This window comes from Protopterus annectens, chromosome 7.part1 (genome assembly GCF_019279795.1).
Source record: "Protopterus annectens isolate FY-2018-M chromosome 7.part1, PAN1.0, whole genome shotgun sequence".
NCBI classification, from domain to species: domain Eukaryota; kingdom Metazoa; phylum Chordata; order Ceratodontiformes; family Protopteridae; genus Protopterus; species Protopterus annectens.
Window position 1 is genome coordinate 276,054,459 of NC_056740.1, and position 12,378 is coordinate 276,066,836.

The window sequence follows — 12,378 nt, forward strand, 5'->3', positions numbered from 1 at the left end:
AAGAGAGCCAAGTACACAGATTGTGTCTCTATTCATAGGTTGGTACTAGGCTATCGGCCCTAGGGCCTATGCAAGCCTAGCCATAACAATTCCCTGGATATTTCTTCCCACAATATTTACTTCTCTGGACCCCTGTCTAGCAGGGTGACTAACATGATCCCTGGGGTGAATTTCCTATCTCCCATTCAATCATCAAGGCTCCTTTTGAAGAGGGCCAGTGAAGCGCTCTGCTTGACAGGTATGGGCAGTCTATTCCAGAGTATGGGGAGTCTCTGGGTCAGGAACCTATTAAATATACTTTACCCAAGCTGGTGCAGTCTTAAGTTAGTCTTTTGAAATATATGGATATGGGCAGACCCTCCTGGCTGGAGGCAGGAGTACAAGAGGGCTATAATTTCAACTTGAAGGCAGTCATGATAATATGCATTTTCAAGTGATCAGTACCAATCTATTGAATCTCAGGCAGTTATTACTCAGATTAATGCAGTAGTTCTGTGGGCCGAACATTAAATCTTTCCAGAGGAGACCCAAACAGTACTACTTCTGAAGACTTGTTTTATGCATGTCTTAAGACCTACTGTTCAGACTGATTCTGGTTATTTTTGAGGACTGGAATGCAGAGATTTCATGGGATCATAGGATCACAGGAAGTTACTAGGCTAATGGCCGTAGTGCCCTTACAAGCCTATCCAAGTCCTACCCTTATTTCCATGAATAGCACCTCATGCTGAAGTCCAAGAGGGATATAGGTGAATTTACGGTTACCCAGCCAATCATCCAGATTGCATTTGAAGAGGGCCAATGTGGTGCTCTGTTTGACATGAAGTGGGAGTCTGTTCCAAAGGTGTGGTAACTTCTGGGAGACAAATCTGTCCTTCCAGTAGGTTTTATTAATGTCACATACCAGGTTAAGTTCTTTAGAGTGAGTAACTCGTGTACCATTTGACTTGGAGATATGCAGCATTTCCAGTAAAGCAGGGTCAGAGATTGCCTGTGAGTAGTCTGTATGAAATAGAATAAAGTGACAGTGATTTCAGATGATCCACATAGGACAGATGCTGAAGACCTTGAATTTTCCTTGTGAGGAACCTTTGTGGTTTCTCTAGTTGCTGCAGGTGCCTGAAAAGGTGCATACCAAAAATGGACATTGTACTCTATTATTGGCCTGATGAGGGAATAGTACAGGAAAATTATAACTTCTTTATTTCTGGAGGCAATGCCCTTACTTATGGGATGAGCAGTATAGAATGCCCTTCTTACCACTGTGGAGACATGGTGATCAAAGGTAATATTGCTGTCAAGCTGTGTGCCCATGTCATTCACCACTGAATGTGTACTTAGGGTGTTCCTATTGATGTTTTGGTGTTAGAAGGAACATCACTCTTACGGAAAGGGATGTTAATACATTTTTTTGCATTGAGTTTAAAGCCATGACTTTGGCACCAATCATTTGTTTGTGTAAGACCCTCTTGTAGGATGTTGACATCATTTGGAGATTCTATGACCGCTTCCAGTTTGCAGACATCAGTAAACTTTGTCTGCCACAGACCTTTAGTTTTTGCTTGTACTTTGGAGAAATAGATTCCTGAAAGTAGAGGTCCCAGGACTGATCCCTGTGGAACACCACTGGTTACAGGTCTGCTGTTGGAGGTGGAATCCCCTTTTTTGACTATATGTATTCATTTTGCAAACTTTAACTTGTAAGGTATGTCCTCAAAAGGTAAGGATGTTTTTGTGTCACTAACACTATTAAGTGGTACATGGAACTTTTTTTAATTATTTAGATTACATTCAAATACTGTTTTCATATTGTTTAGTGTATTAAAAAGATCTAATATAAAGGACTCCCCCTTCAAGGGCCATTGCTTGGGTTTATCTTCTCCACCTGTCACAGATGGCACTTTTTTCCATTAGAGCCTGTATTTAGGGGATACCTTTGTGCCTGTGCCAGCACATATCATGACTCAATGCACAGCCAACATAAGCATGTAGATCCGTTGAACTTACTAGTTCATTTTTATAGTTAGATACTTCTAACTGTTTTTTATTGTTATCGGTAAAGTTCTGTGTTTTGCATAGCAGTATGGTAATTGAACAAGAGGCCATCAGATTACCAGCAGAAACCCGCACTGCCATTATTGTTGCTGGGAGGAGCACAGTGTTGACAACTGTCAAAGGAACCAGAGGTCTAATCTTTTGTCTTAAAAGAGATAAGTGGAAAAGCCTTTGTCCTACTGTGTGCCCAAAAAGGTACCAGGCATCAAGATCTCTTCATATGGGTGACCAGTGAGAGGCTCCTCCTTGCAGCTGCAGGTTTACGTTGCAGCGTCACCACTAGGACAAAAACTAGGAGAGAAGTTTTAGACCTGGCACTCAAAGAGCTAAGTCTGCTGTTTAGCTGTTCCCACTGAGCTCATATTAGTTTTCTTAACTATTGAAAGCTTGAGCCCACATGTATTCTGTATCATGCGTGATTGTCTGAAGCACAAGGATGACCAGTGTGATCATGGAGAGCTGTCCTTTGAGCCATCCAGTCTTGGATTGGTGGTACTTAAGACTGAGTACTGTCTTCCTGGGTTTTTCATGAGCTATTTAGGCTTGCTGACATGTCCATTGAATCATCGTTTCCAGTCCTCATATTTAAAGGGCTAGACCTAAAGCAGATATTAAATATGTGGTGGGAACTTGTATTTATATGATGTTGTACTTATGGAGATGGATCTGAAGCCTGCATCACGTTCAGTACAGGCCACACCCCAGTGAATGCCAATTACTTGTCCCTTGACACTTAGAACCAGTTAGTCTTGTGTATGCTTTTTTGGATGCCAGATGGGAACTTACCTGTATTGGTGGAGGGGGATGGTATTCTGGCTCACACAATGAGTCTGTGGATCCTATGGACATTATCTGTGAGACAGTGGAGGACAATGAGTCCACCCCTCCCTTAACATCACCTAACCTCTCCCCTCAAAGAAGCCCCCAGGCTTATGAGAAGCAGCTTAGACTGGCCTCAGGCCCTTCCCCTTCTCTTCTCCCCAGAAATGCTTGGTTGGTTTTCCTGGAAAAAGCTTGACAAACCCTGAGTTATTACACCCTCAATGTCAGTTGTTAAGAATTTACTTATTTATTTGTTGTTTACCAGGATAACATGGTTGAACAGAGTCCTTTTCAATGCCCAGAGAGTGAAGTTTATCTGCTTAAAAAGTAACATGGATGCACCCTGACAGTCCCTTTATTTTCCAGTAAGGAAGATCCCCTTTACAGGTTCCTCATTGAGTAAGTAGGGCAATAAGTTAAGCATTTTATTGCTAACTGTTGCGCTGTCTCTTTGATCTGGTATGGGTCCCAAAAACAGGATTTTTTTCCATCTTGTCTTCTGAGAAGGAATCTAAAACTTTGGAAGGTAAGACAAGAGAATGTATTTCTCTGCCATACTGAGGCAATGAGCTGTAAGTCACTATGGAACCATCATGCCATGTCCGCCTCCTCAGAGGCAATAAACAACAATATGCTGAACTAATTGTAAATAGAGCCACCTATACTGAGCAAGCAGATTAAGCAAATCTAATGGCCAACAAATTTAGCTCCAGTTTTAGCCCCCCCCCCCCGACACCCCTCAGGAAATACCCTCAACCGAAACATTCCCAACAATAACTAGAAAACAGGTCCTCAGTGCACTTCTCCATGTCTGAGAGCACTGTATCAGTGGGCCCCAGTATAATCCTAGGATGCCTCCTTAATTGCATGAAACACCACCTTTCTGAGCCATTGAAATCCCTTTTTAACCACAGCCTTCAGACAAGCTTTGTACCAAGTGAATGGAGTACCACAACTGTCATCCCCCCACCATTAAGGAAACCATGGTAAAAAAGTTCTCCAAAGCCAACTTCATACTTCTTAAGACAGAAGTGGTGGCAAAAGCCAGGGTACCATTTGGCTAGGCTTATATAGGCCCTATGGCCAATAGCTTAGTACCTACCTATGAACCTATGGTGAACTTCATGACACCCATGCAGATTGACAATACAGTTACAACTTATGAATCCTACACAAATGCACTCTATAAGCACTTACACGAGTGCATGGATTGTGCTATCCCAAACAGAACCAAGACACTATCCTCCAAAAAAAAGGAAGTCACTCTGGCGGTCCCCTGCCATAAACTCTACAACAGAAGGAAGAAATTGTTGAAAAGAGGGTAAAATCCCATGAATGGAGGAGCTCTCTGATCAGCCTCAGTAAGAAGCTGAGATCCCTTATAAGATCCTCCAAAGCTAGCTACGAAAACAAAATCACCAGTGATTCCAAGGGCAGTCACAAAGCATTTTATAGCTATGTCAAGAATCTCAGTGGCAATACCCAGATCTGCTCAGAGTTACAGCACAACGGCATGAAAACTACAGAACCAACTGATATTGCCAAAATCCTGGCAGACATGTTCAGTGCTAACTTTACCCCCCTCTCACCCCCTAAAGTGCCCATATCTCTACAGGAAGAATGCAGAGTCCCATAATCACATCTCTGCAGGTAAAACCTGCACTCTCTAAAACCAAAAACACAGCATCCATGGGACCGGACAACATTACAGGCTGCATTTTACACGAACTTCAGAACAAACTGGCTCCCCACCTAAGCACCATGTTCAATCATAGTCTCACATCAGGCTTTGTGCCCACTGAATGGCACACAGCTACAGTTATCCCACTCCACAAAGGGGGAGCCTCCACTGATTCTGGGAACTATCACCCTATTAGCCTGACGAGCCTGGTCTGCAAGGCCATGAAATGTATCATCATGGAACTCATAAATAAAGACATTGGTAACCTCCAAACTCTGGACCCCGCCAAGTTCGGGTTTGTGAAAGGCAGATGATGCCTTCTGAACCTAATCAACTTCTTTGAGGCAGTCACCAAAGCTGTAGACGAGGGTAATGTGGTTCACACAGCCTATCTTAGCCTCACCAAGGCTTTCAACACCATCCACCATTCTGGAATTATAGCTAAACTCACTAAACTAGGTATAAATCCCTACATCATAAGATGGGTTGCCAGCTGGCTCACTGACAGAACCCTTACTGAAAAAGTTGCAGACTCCACTTGTCACTGGTTTGGAGTCCCAAAGGTTTCAGTCCTGGGACCTCTCCTGTTTGGTATCTACTTCTCTGAAGTACAGGCTAACACAGAAGGCCTCTGGCTAACGAAGTTCACAGATGACAGCAAACTAGGAGCCATAGTCGAGTCTCCAAATGATGTGGACATCCTACAGATGGGCTTCACTGAGACAGATGCCTGGTGTCAGAGGCATGGCCTCAAGCCCAATGCCAAAAAGTGCATTGTCATCCCCTTTGGTAAAAACGTTTTACCCATGAACTACCACATAAACGGCAGTCTACTTAACACCAAATGTCTGATAAGAGACCTTGGGACCCAGGTGGCCAGTAGTCTCTCCTTTGATAATCACGCCTCCACAGTAGTCAGGAAATCCTTCTATGTGGCACACCTTATCACAAAAGGGCTCTCATTCCAGGAAAAAAGAGGTCATTGTTCCCCTCTACTCGACACTCATTAGACCCATTATAGAGTACAACACCTCTTTTGGAATGTACCTCACAAGACATCTGCAGCAGCTGGAAAGGCCACAGAAATACCTCACAAAGAGGATTACTGGCCTCAAACAGATGCCCTACACTGACCTTCTCAAAAAACTCCAGCTTTACTCCATAGCATATTGCCTACTCTGAGGAGATCTCTGCCTAACATATAAAGCTATGATAAACCCAGAGCTGTTGGACATGCCACACCTAAAGAAATCCCAATCCCTCCGAGCTACACGTTCTAGGGACTTAAACCTTCTCACCACAAAAAACAGGATGTGCTGGAGGGATAGATGCCTGTCCCAGAGACTTCCTATACTCTGGAACAAACTAATCATGTTTGTCAAGCAAAGTTCCTCAGTAGCACTCAAGAAAAATCTTGATGCGTGGATGGGAAGTAGGAAATACACCCAGGGATCACTTCTGTGGCTCTGCTCGACAGGGGCACAGGAAATTAACTTTCTTGGGTGGCATAAGCCAGTGAACCTTGTTGGCTAGGCTTACTTAGGCCCTTGGGCCGATAGCCTAGTACCTATCTATGAACCTATGACACTAGGCCATCTATGAACTCGGGTAACTACAGACACAAGTCTGACTAGTCTCATATGCAAAGCCCTGGGAAGAATTATCATGGAGATGATAAACAATGACATGGGAAATCCACAGACACTGGATCCAACCCAGTCTGTTGTTTTTCCCCAAGGGCAGATCATGCCTACTAAACGTAGTGGACTTCCTAAAAAATTCACCAAAGCAATGCATGAGGGCAAAATAGTGCACACTGCTAAAGCATTGGACACAATATCTCACTCAGACATTGTAGACCAACTCACAAAAGTAGGTATTAAACCCATTTGTCACCCTCTGAATAACCAGCTGGCTCACAAGTAGGACCAAAGAAGTCAGGGGAGTTTACCCCTATAAAGAGGACAGTCACTAGCAGAGTCCCTCACGTTTCTGTGCTGGCACCACTCTTTTGGCATTTACTTCTTTGAAGTTAAGACTAATGTCAAGGACCTTTGGCTGACCAAGTTTTTCAGATGATTGCTAACCAGGTGCTGTCATAGAATCGCCCAATGTTACAAGTACCCTCCAAGAATGCCTGACACAGAATAATAACTGACACTAGAGCCATGGTCTAAAACTAAATGTCAAGAAATGCATAATAGTATCCTTTGGAAAGATGGCTACCCCTGAAAGCTATCACATTGATTGATCCTAACGCTAGACCCATTGGTCAGGGATTTGGGAGCACATGTAAACAGTAAGCTGGCCTTTCACCATTTGTCTGCAGTACTGAGGAAAGGGTTCCTATTAGATTACTGAAGATGCATTCTTTCGAATGTGTCTTGGTCGAACTTGAAAAGACGAAAAGGCAAAATGACAAAGTGGCATATAAGCAAATTCTTTCCCTGGGAAAGAAATCACTTGGCCGCATCCATTACTTTGCCATTTTCATCACTGTAGTGCGATCTAGGCATTGGTATATTTAAGTAGGGGAGGGGTGTGGGAGGCGAAGCCCCCCACTTTATGTTTTAAGTGTATTTGTTTTTTTTGAACAGCGAAAAAAATCTCTGTTCTAAGCATTCGAGTTTGTAAGCTTTCGCTTACATGGGGTTGATAAACCATCGTTCGCTTTTCTAAGCATTCGATGATTTAATATAGACCCTGAGGAAATCATTCTATATTGCCTAATTTATAAACAAGGTTATGGTATCTAGATCCAAGGATGTTATTGTTCCACTGTACTCAGTTCTTATCACGCCAGTCATTGAGTACAATGCTCCTTTGCTATGTACTTGACCAAGAATATGCAACAGCTGGAGCATCCACAGAGATTCCGCACAAAAAGAATACAACATGTCTTACTCAGACTACCTCAAAGCCCTATTCCTGTACTTGATCTGCAACAGATTGCTGAGAGGCGGTCTATGCCTGGCCTACAAAACATCTTCTGATCCCACTCTACAACATGAATAGGACATTTTGTAGAGACAGGTATGTGTTTCAGAGACTCCCTGTTCTCTGGAACAAGCTTCTCATCCAAGTGAAGCAGTGTTCTTCCCTTAGCCAATTCTAGCGCAACACAGACCACTGGTTTTGGCTTGCACCTCAGAAAAGTATATCCCAAACAGTAGAGGCCCCAAGTCCGATCCTTGGGGTACACCACTCATTACGGGTCTACTACTAGAGGTGGCTGCCCCTACTTTGAATGGGTTCTATCAGTGCGCCAGTTAGCTACCCATCTGGTAACATACAGGTTGATGCCTAGGTGGGAGAGTTTATTTATTATGCCTGAGTGGGGAATAGTGTGAAAGACGTTGTCTAGGTCAAGGTATGTAGTAAGCTTGGAGGCTTATTTAAACTTGACTTTGGAGTGATGATGTCATGTTTGGAGGCTTATTTAAACTTGACTTGTATTTTAATGTTTGAAAAAGTTCACATATTTATTGTGTTCGAAAGCACGCACATTAAATTTGTCTGGATATTGCCCTTGCCTATTCTTTGTTTTAACTTGTTTGTGAATTTCTTTTAGTTGAAGGTATGCGGTGTGCACCGTCTTCCCCTCCTCCATGGCTTTGGTGACTATTTCAAAGAAGTCAGCCAAGTTCAACAGGCATGATCTCCCTTTGACAAAACCAAACTGTGTGGGTTCAAGCATTTGGAGAAGTCTCATCACATCACTTGATCCAGAGTCTGTGCAAATACACAACTTCTGTTTATTTACATATATTTATATTTGCTGCTTGTCGAACTGTCACTGCTTTAACCATACTTTAGGTTAAACCTTCTTTATGTGGAGCCTATGTCCAATTCCTTCATCAGAATGGAGATCACCAACTCTATTCCCCAAGAGGCATGTGTATGGTGGTAGGTAGCTGGCAGTAAGAACACCATTTCTGCAACAGTGGTGTGCTCTCTTCCAGTTGCTGCCCTCTCAGGGAATCATGCATTTGTTCTGCTTCCCTTGTTATCATCATCCATTGCTATGGGAATGCAAGGATCACTATGCCATTGCAGCTGGCATAACATTAACTGCCTTCAGTGCAGTATGACAATGCCACCTCCCTTCCCTAAGATGATCAAGCCAGCAATGTCTACCTTTTAGTAGATATACCCTTTACTTACCTGCAACAAGAGGCATTAGATGTAGTCCAGTTTCCACAAGACCAGCCCTCCTAAAATTTACCACCTACACAGAAATTTTATCAGAAAGTGCCATTTGCTACAGACACATTTTTAAAAATGAATTGTACACTGGCATTTCAAACTTAAGACTGTCATGAAGATATCCTTCCAGTTGAATATTCTGAAGTCTTAAAACTTTATTTCAGAGTATTACTAAATGCTAAAATTGCTTCCATTTCAGCATTTTTATACCAGATTCCTCTTGTATTTTAAAAGAAGGTAGTTGTACTGTGAGGTTAACTTTGCAGTCTGATGAGACACATCAGTATTTGTGATACAAATGTAGTGGATGCAGTCTTTGATTGTTAACATACACATGACAAAGTGATATCACTGCTTTTATTTTTGCAGAATATCTTGTTTGCTGTGAGCTACTAATACTTTGTCTCATTTCTCTTCCCCCCATGTCACATTCATACGGTTTATAACAAGTCACCATCTGGCCTTGACAAATGCTTACTTGCATCACAGCAATGTTGCTTTTTATTTATTTATTTGTTGACTGACATTTGATTACCGGGAAAGTCTGACCAGATAGGCAACCATTTTCAGCAGAGGTGCCAGGTGCTTTTAATCACTGCATTCTGATCCAATAGTATAGGGTTTTGTGGCTTCTCCCAACAAATCTCTCTGTTGACACTACCATTTCCATCTGGTAGCTCGATTGCTTTAAAGCAGCAGTTTCCTGCTAGCCTGTCAATCTTCCTTTTGTAACAATAAGCCCCCAGCCACTCATTCAGTCTTCTTGCCTGGTTTGATGAGCATGATTTTGTTCATTACAGTACACACAAGCAACGTAATTGCTCACACAGTGTACATATACATTTTATGGTTTCAGAGCTATAGTTTATCTTAAACAAGCTGATTGTCTCCATCAAGTGCATTTAGACTATGGTTACATGTATATTCAGTCAATGTCGTGACAACAGAATGGAAGACTTGAGTTCTGCTAGCAATTCAGGTAGTAGAGAAAAGGGCTGAGGAGAGATTGGAGTGAATGTTCAGATATGGCTGCCCTGTTCCACAGGGAGATTGTTGAAGTCTCTTCACCCCAGCAGTTCCATCTTGGAGAAGGCCAAGTAGTGACCTACAAACAAGGAGTGTGTGCATTCCATGTGAGTGTCGGAAGTGTGAGGAGGCAAGCACTTGCAAGCAGCTCTGCCTATCGAGGCAACATCTGATAACCCTCTGCATGATGGCACACATGATTTCCAGTTCTCTGCTGTCCCTGTTGGTGGATTCCATTGGCAGGCATGGGGAAAAACAAATTAGCTGACTGGAGGTCTAGCTAGATGTTTGCACTGCAGAAGGGTCAGGAGCTAACAAAATGTATTATCAGTCATTCCTCTCTTTGTTTTGGTAATTTTGTCAGTAATATTAGCTTACTTTTAAAGTACATCAGTCAGTTGGTGCTATCGTCAATAAATGGATTACATCTAATTTGATTTGCCCTTGTTTCTCAAACTTTGCAGTGTTCTTTAAATGGCTGCATTGTTTATTTTAGTTTGTTTATTTTGAATAGGTAGGTTAATCAGTGAGAGAGAGTTTATTGCAAGCTGTATGTATTTATCTGCTTGTAGTTAGAAATAAGGGAAGTATTTCAAGTGAAAATTATTTATAATCACTTACTTAAACAGTAAAAGTGATGAATTTTCATGTTCTGGTTATTATGCCTAACCTATTGTTTTGTGTTCTATATGCTTCCTTCTTATGCAGTGAATCCCGACAAAGGACTTTTTGATGATATCACAGATGATGAAGTTGTGGTGTTGCAGCAGATGTTTTTTGGGGTTATCATCTGTGCTCTCGCAACTCTGGCTGCAAAGGGTGACATGGTTTTCACAGCTATCTTCATTGGAGCTATTGCAGCCATGGGTGGATATTGGATGTCAGAGCGAGGTGACAGAGTCTTGGATGGATTCCTCAAGGGAAGATAGTGTCTTCCTAGGGCAAACCTCCATAATTCAGGATTGTGAGAAAATGAGGCACAAACTGCTTTACTTCAGAAGTGCTACTGACCTCATATCTTTCACCCAAAAGCCTCAGTTTTGTGATAGAATTATTTATTTTTTTTTTTTGATGGACTTCAGCAATTTTAAGGATATTGCAGATTGCCTAGAGTGGGGATATTTATTCATTTTTAATGAAAAGTGGTATTTTTTATGTTGCAGACATGGTCCCTGGCTTTAATTTGTTATTAGTATGGACACTGCAAGTTTAATATACCATTGAACAAGATAATACAGTCCCAAAGTACAAGATGTGGTTGTTTCATCTTTTTGTTTAATAAGTTGTCGGGGTCTTTGTTGAGAGATGCATATTGGTGGGTAATTTATTGTGTTATAGGATCAGTCCAAAGCATGCTGACAAAATTTGTAAAAAGTTGCACATTGCTTTAGCTTTGCTCCTTTTTATTTCTACTGTAAACAGAAGAAAATGTGATGTTTTGCTTAGGATATTATCTTAAGGACAGCACAATACCTGTAGCTGCATGTTTGGGTAGATTACTGCTGCAAGCTGTAGAGGAACAGTGATTTTTCTTCTCAACAACAGTCTGCTTTATATGCCACCTTTAAATTATGCATTGCATTTACATGGTACTGTTGTAGAGATGTGTTTTTGTGACACGAGACATTGCAGTTTTCAGTTAACAATATCCAGTTCCTTGAGAATTGTTTTCTTTTACTCTTTACTGGTGTCTTTTTTTCCCAGTAGTCCTTGTGATTTCAGGTATGTACTGTGTCTCCCTAATCATAATTGGGCTGTGCATGCCTTCTGTCTGATTTGGTAAATACAGGAGCACAGTAAATCCATGTTGGATAGCAGTGTGCTTAATGAAATTAGCCATTTCATTATGCCAGATTCCATTTTGTCATTCTGTAACATCTCAGAATGATTGGCAAGTCCTTGATGTGTGTCCATGTGTATACATTTGTAAAATTTGTAATTATATTTTTAACTGTCTTAGCCTCCCTGTCTTTTTAGATAATTGTCTGTCAAGCATGACTGAAAAAGGGCTACACTTGTGAATAAAAAGAGGAAAAATATACAATAGTTTGTTACATCTTTCAGCCAGACCTCGCATTGACCTGGGACTTTTAAAGAAACTCATCTATCCTGCTCAAACCTTATACTTGTAAAATCATTTGGCTAGTTACAAGCAGGAAATAATGTTACAGTGGTTATGGAAGCTCAGTGTATTTAAAACATCATGGGAATTTTTTTTATTTTTATTTATTATTATTTTTTTATTTATTTAGTTAGTTATTGGGAGGGGGATACTACAGTAGTGCACTTTAGCTTAATGTGATTTCTTTAGACTGTGAAAGAAGTAATTGTTACAAAACTGAAATCTGAGAAGCTGAGATGCATTACAGGGTATCCAAGTATAGCACAAGTGATCCTAAAAGTATGTGATATTGTGAAAGCATAGTAACTGTAGAATATTCTGAATTGTCTTTACATCACCACTTTTCATTTTCAGAGTAGTACCTTTCCACAGAGGAGTCCACTTCTCTGGCTGACAGATGTCTGTGGTTTCTGTTCCCTGGAGTTGGCCACAGTTGTTAGTCTGATACCCAAGTAAGTATCAGTTT

The 12,378-nt window shown here is 41.4% G+C and overlaps 1 protein-coding gene across 1 annotated transcript in view; it reads left to right on the forward strand.

Annotated features, from left to right (window-relative positions):
* The window catches only part of CRELD1 (cysteine rich with EGF like domains 1), a 571,547-nt gene extending 559,718 nt beyond the window's left edge, over positions 1 to 11,829 (forward strand). The window contains exon 11 of the mRNA XM_044078710.1: positions 10,499 to 11,829. Coding sequence (XP_043934645.1) covers positions 10,499 to 10,719 — 221 coding nt within the window. The 3' untranslated portion in view covers positions 10,720 to 11,829. The remainder of the gene's footprint in view (positions 1 to 10,498) is intronic.
* The last annotated feature ends 549 nt before the right edge of the window (positions 11,830 to 12,378 follow it).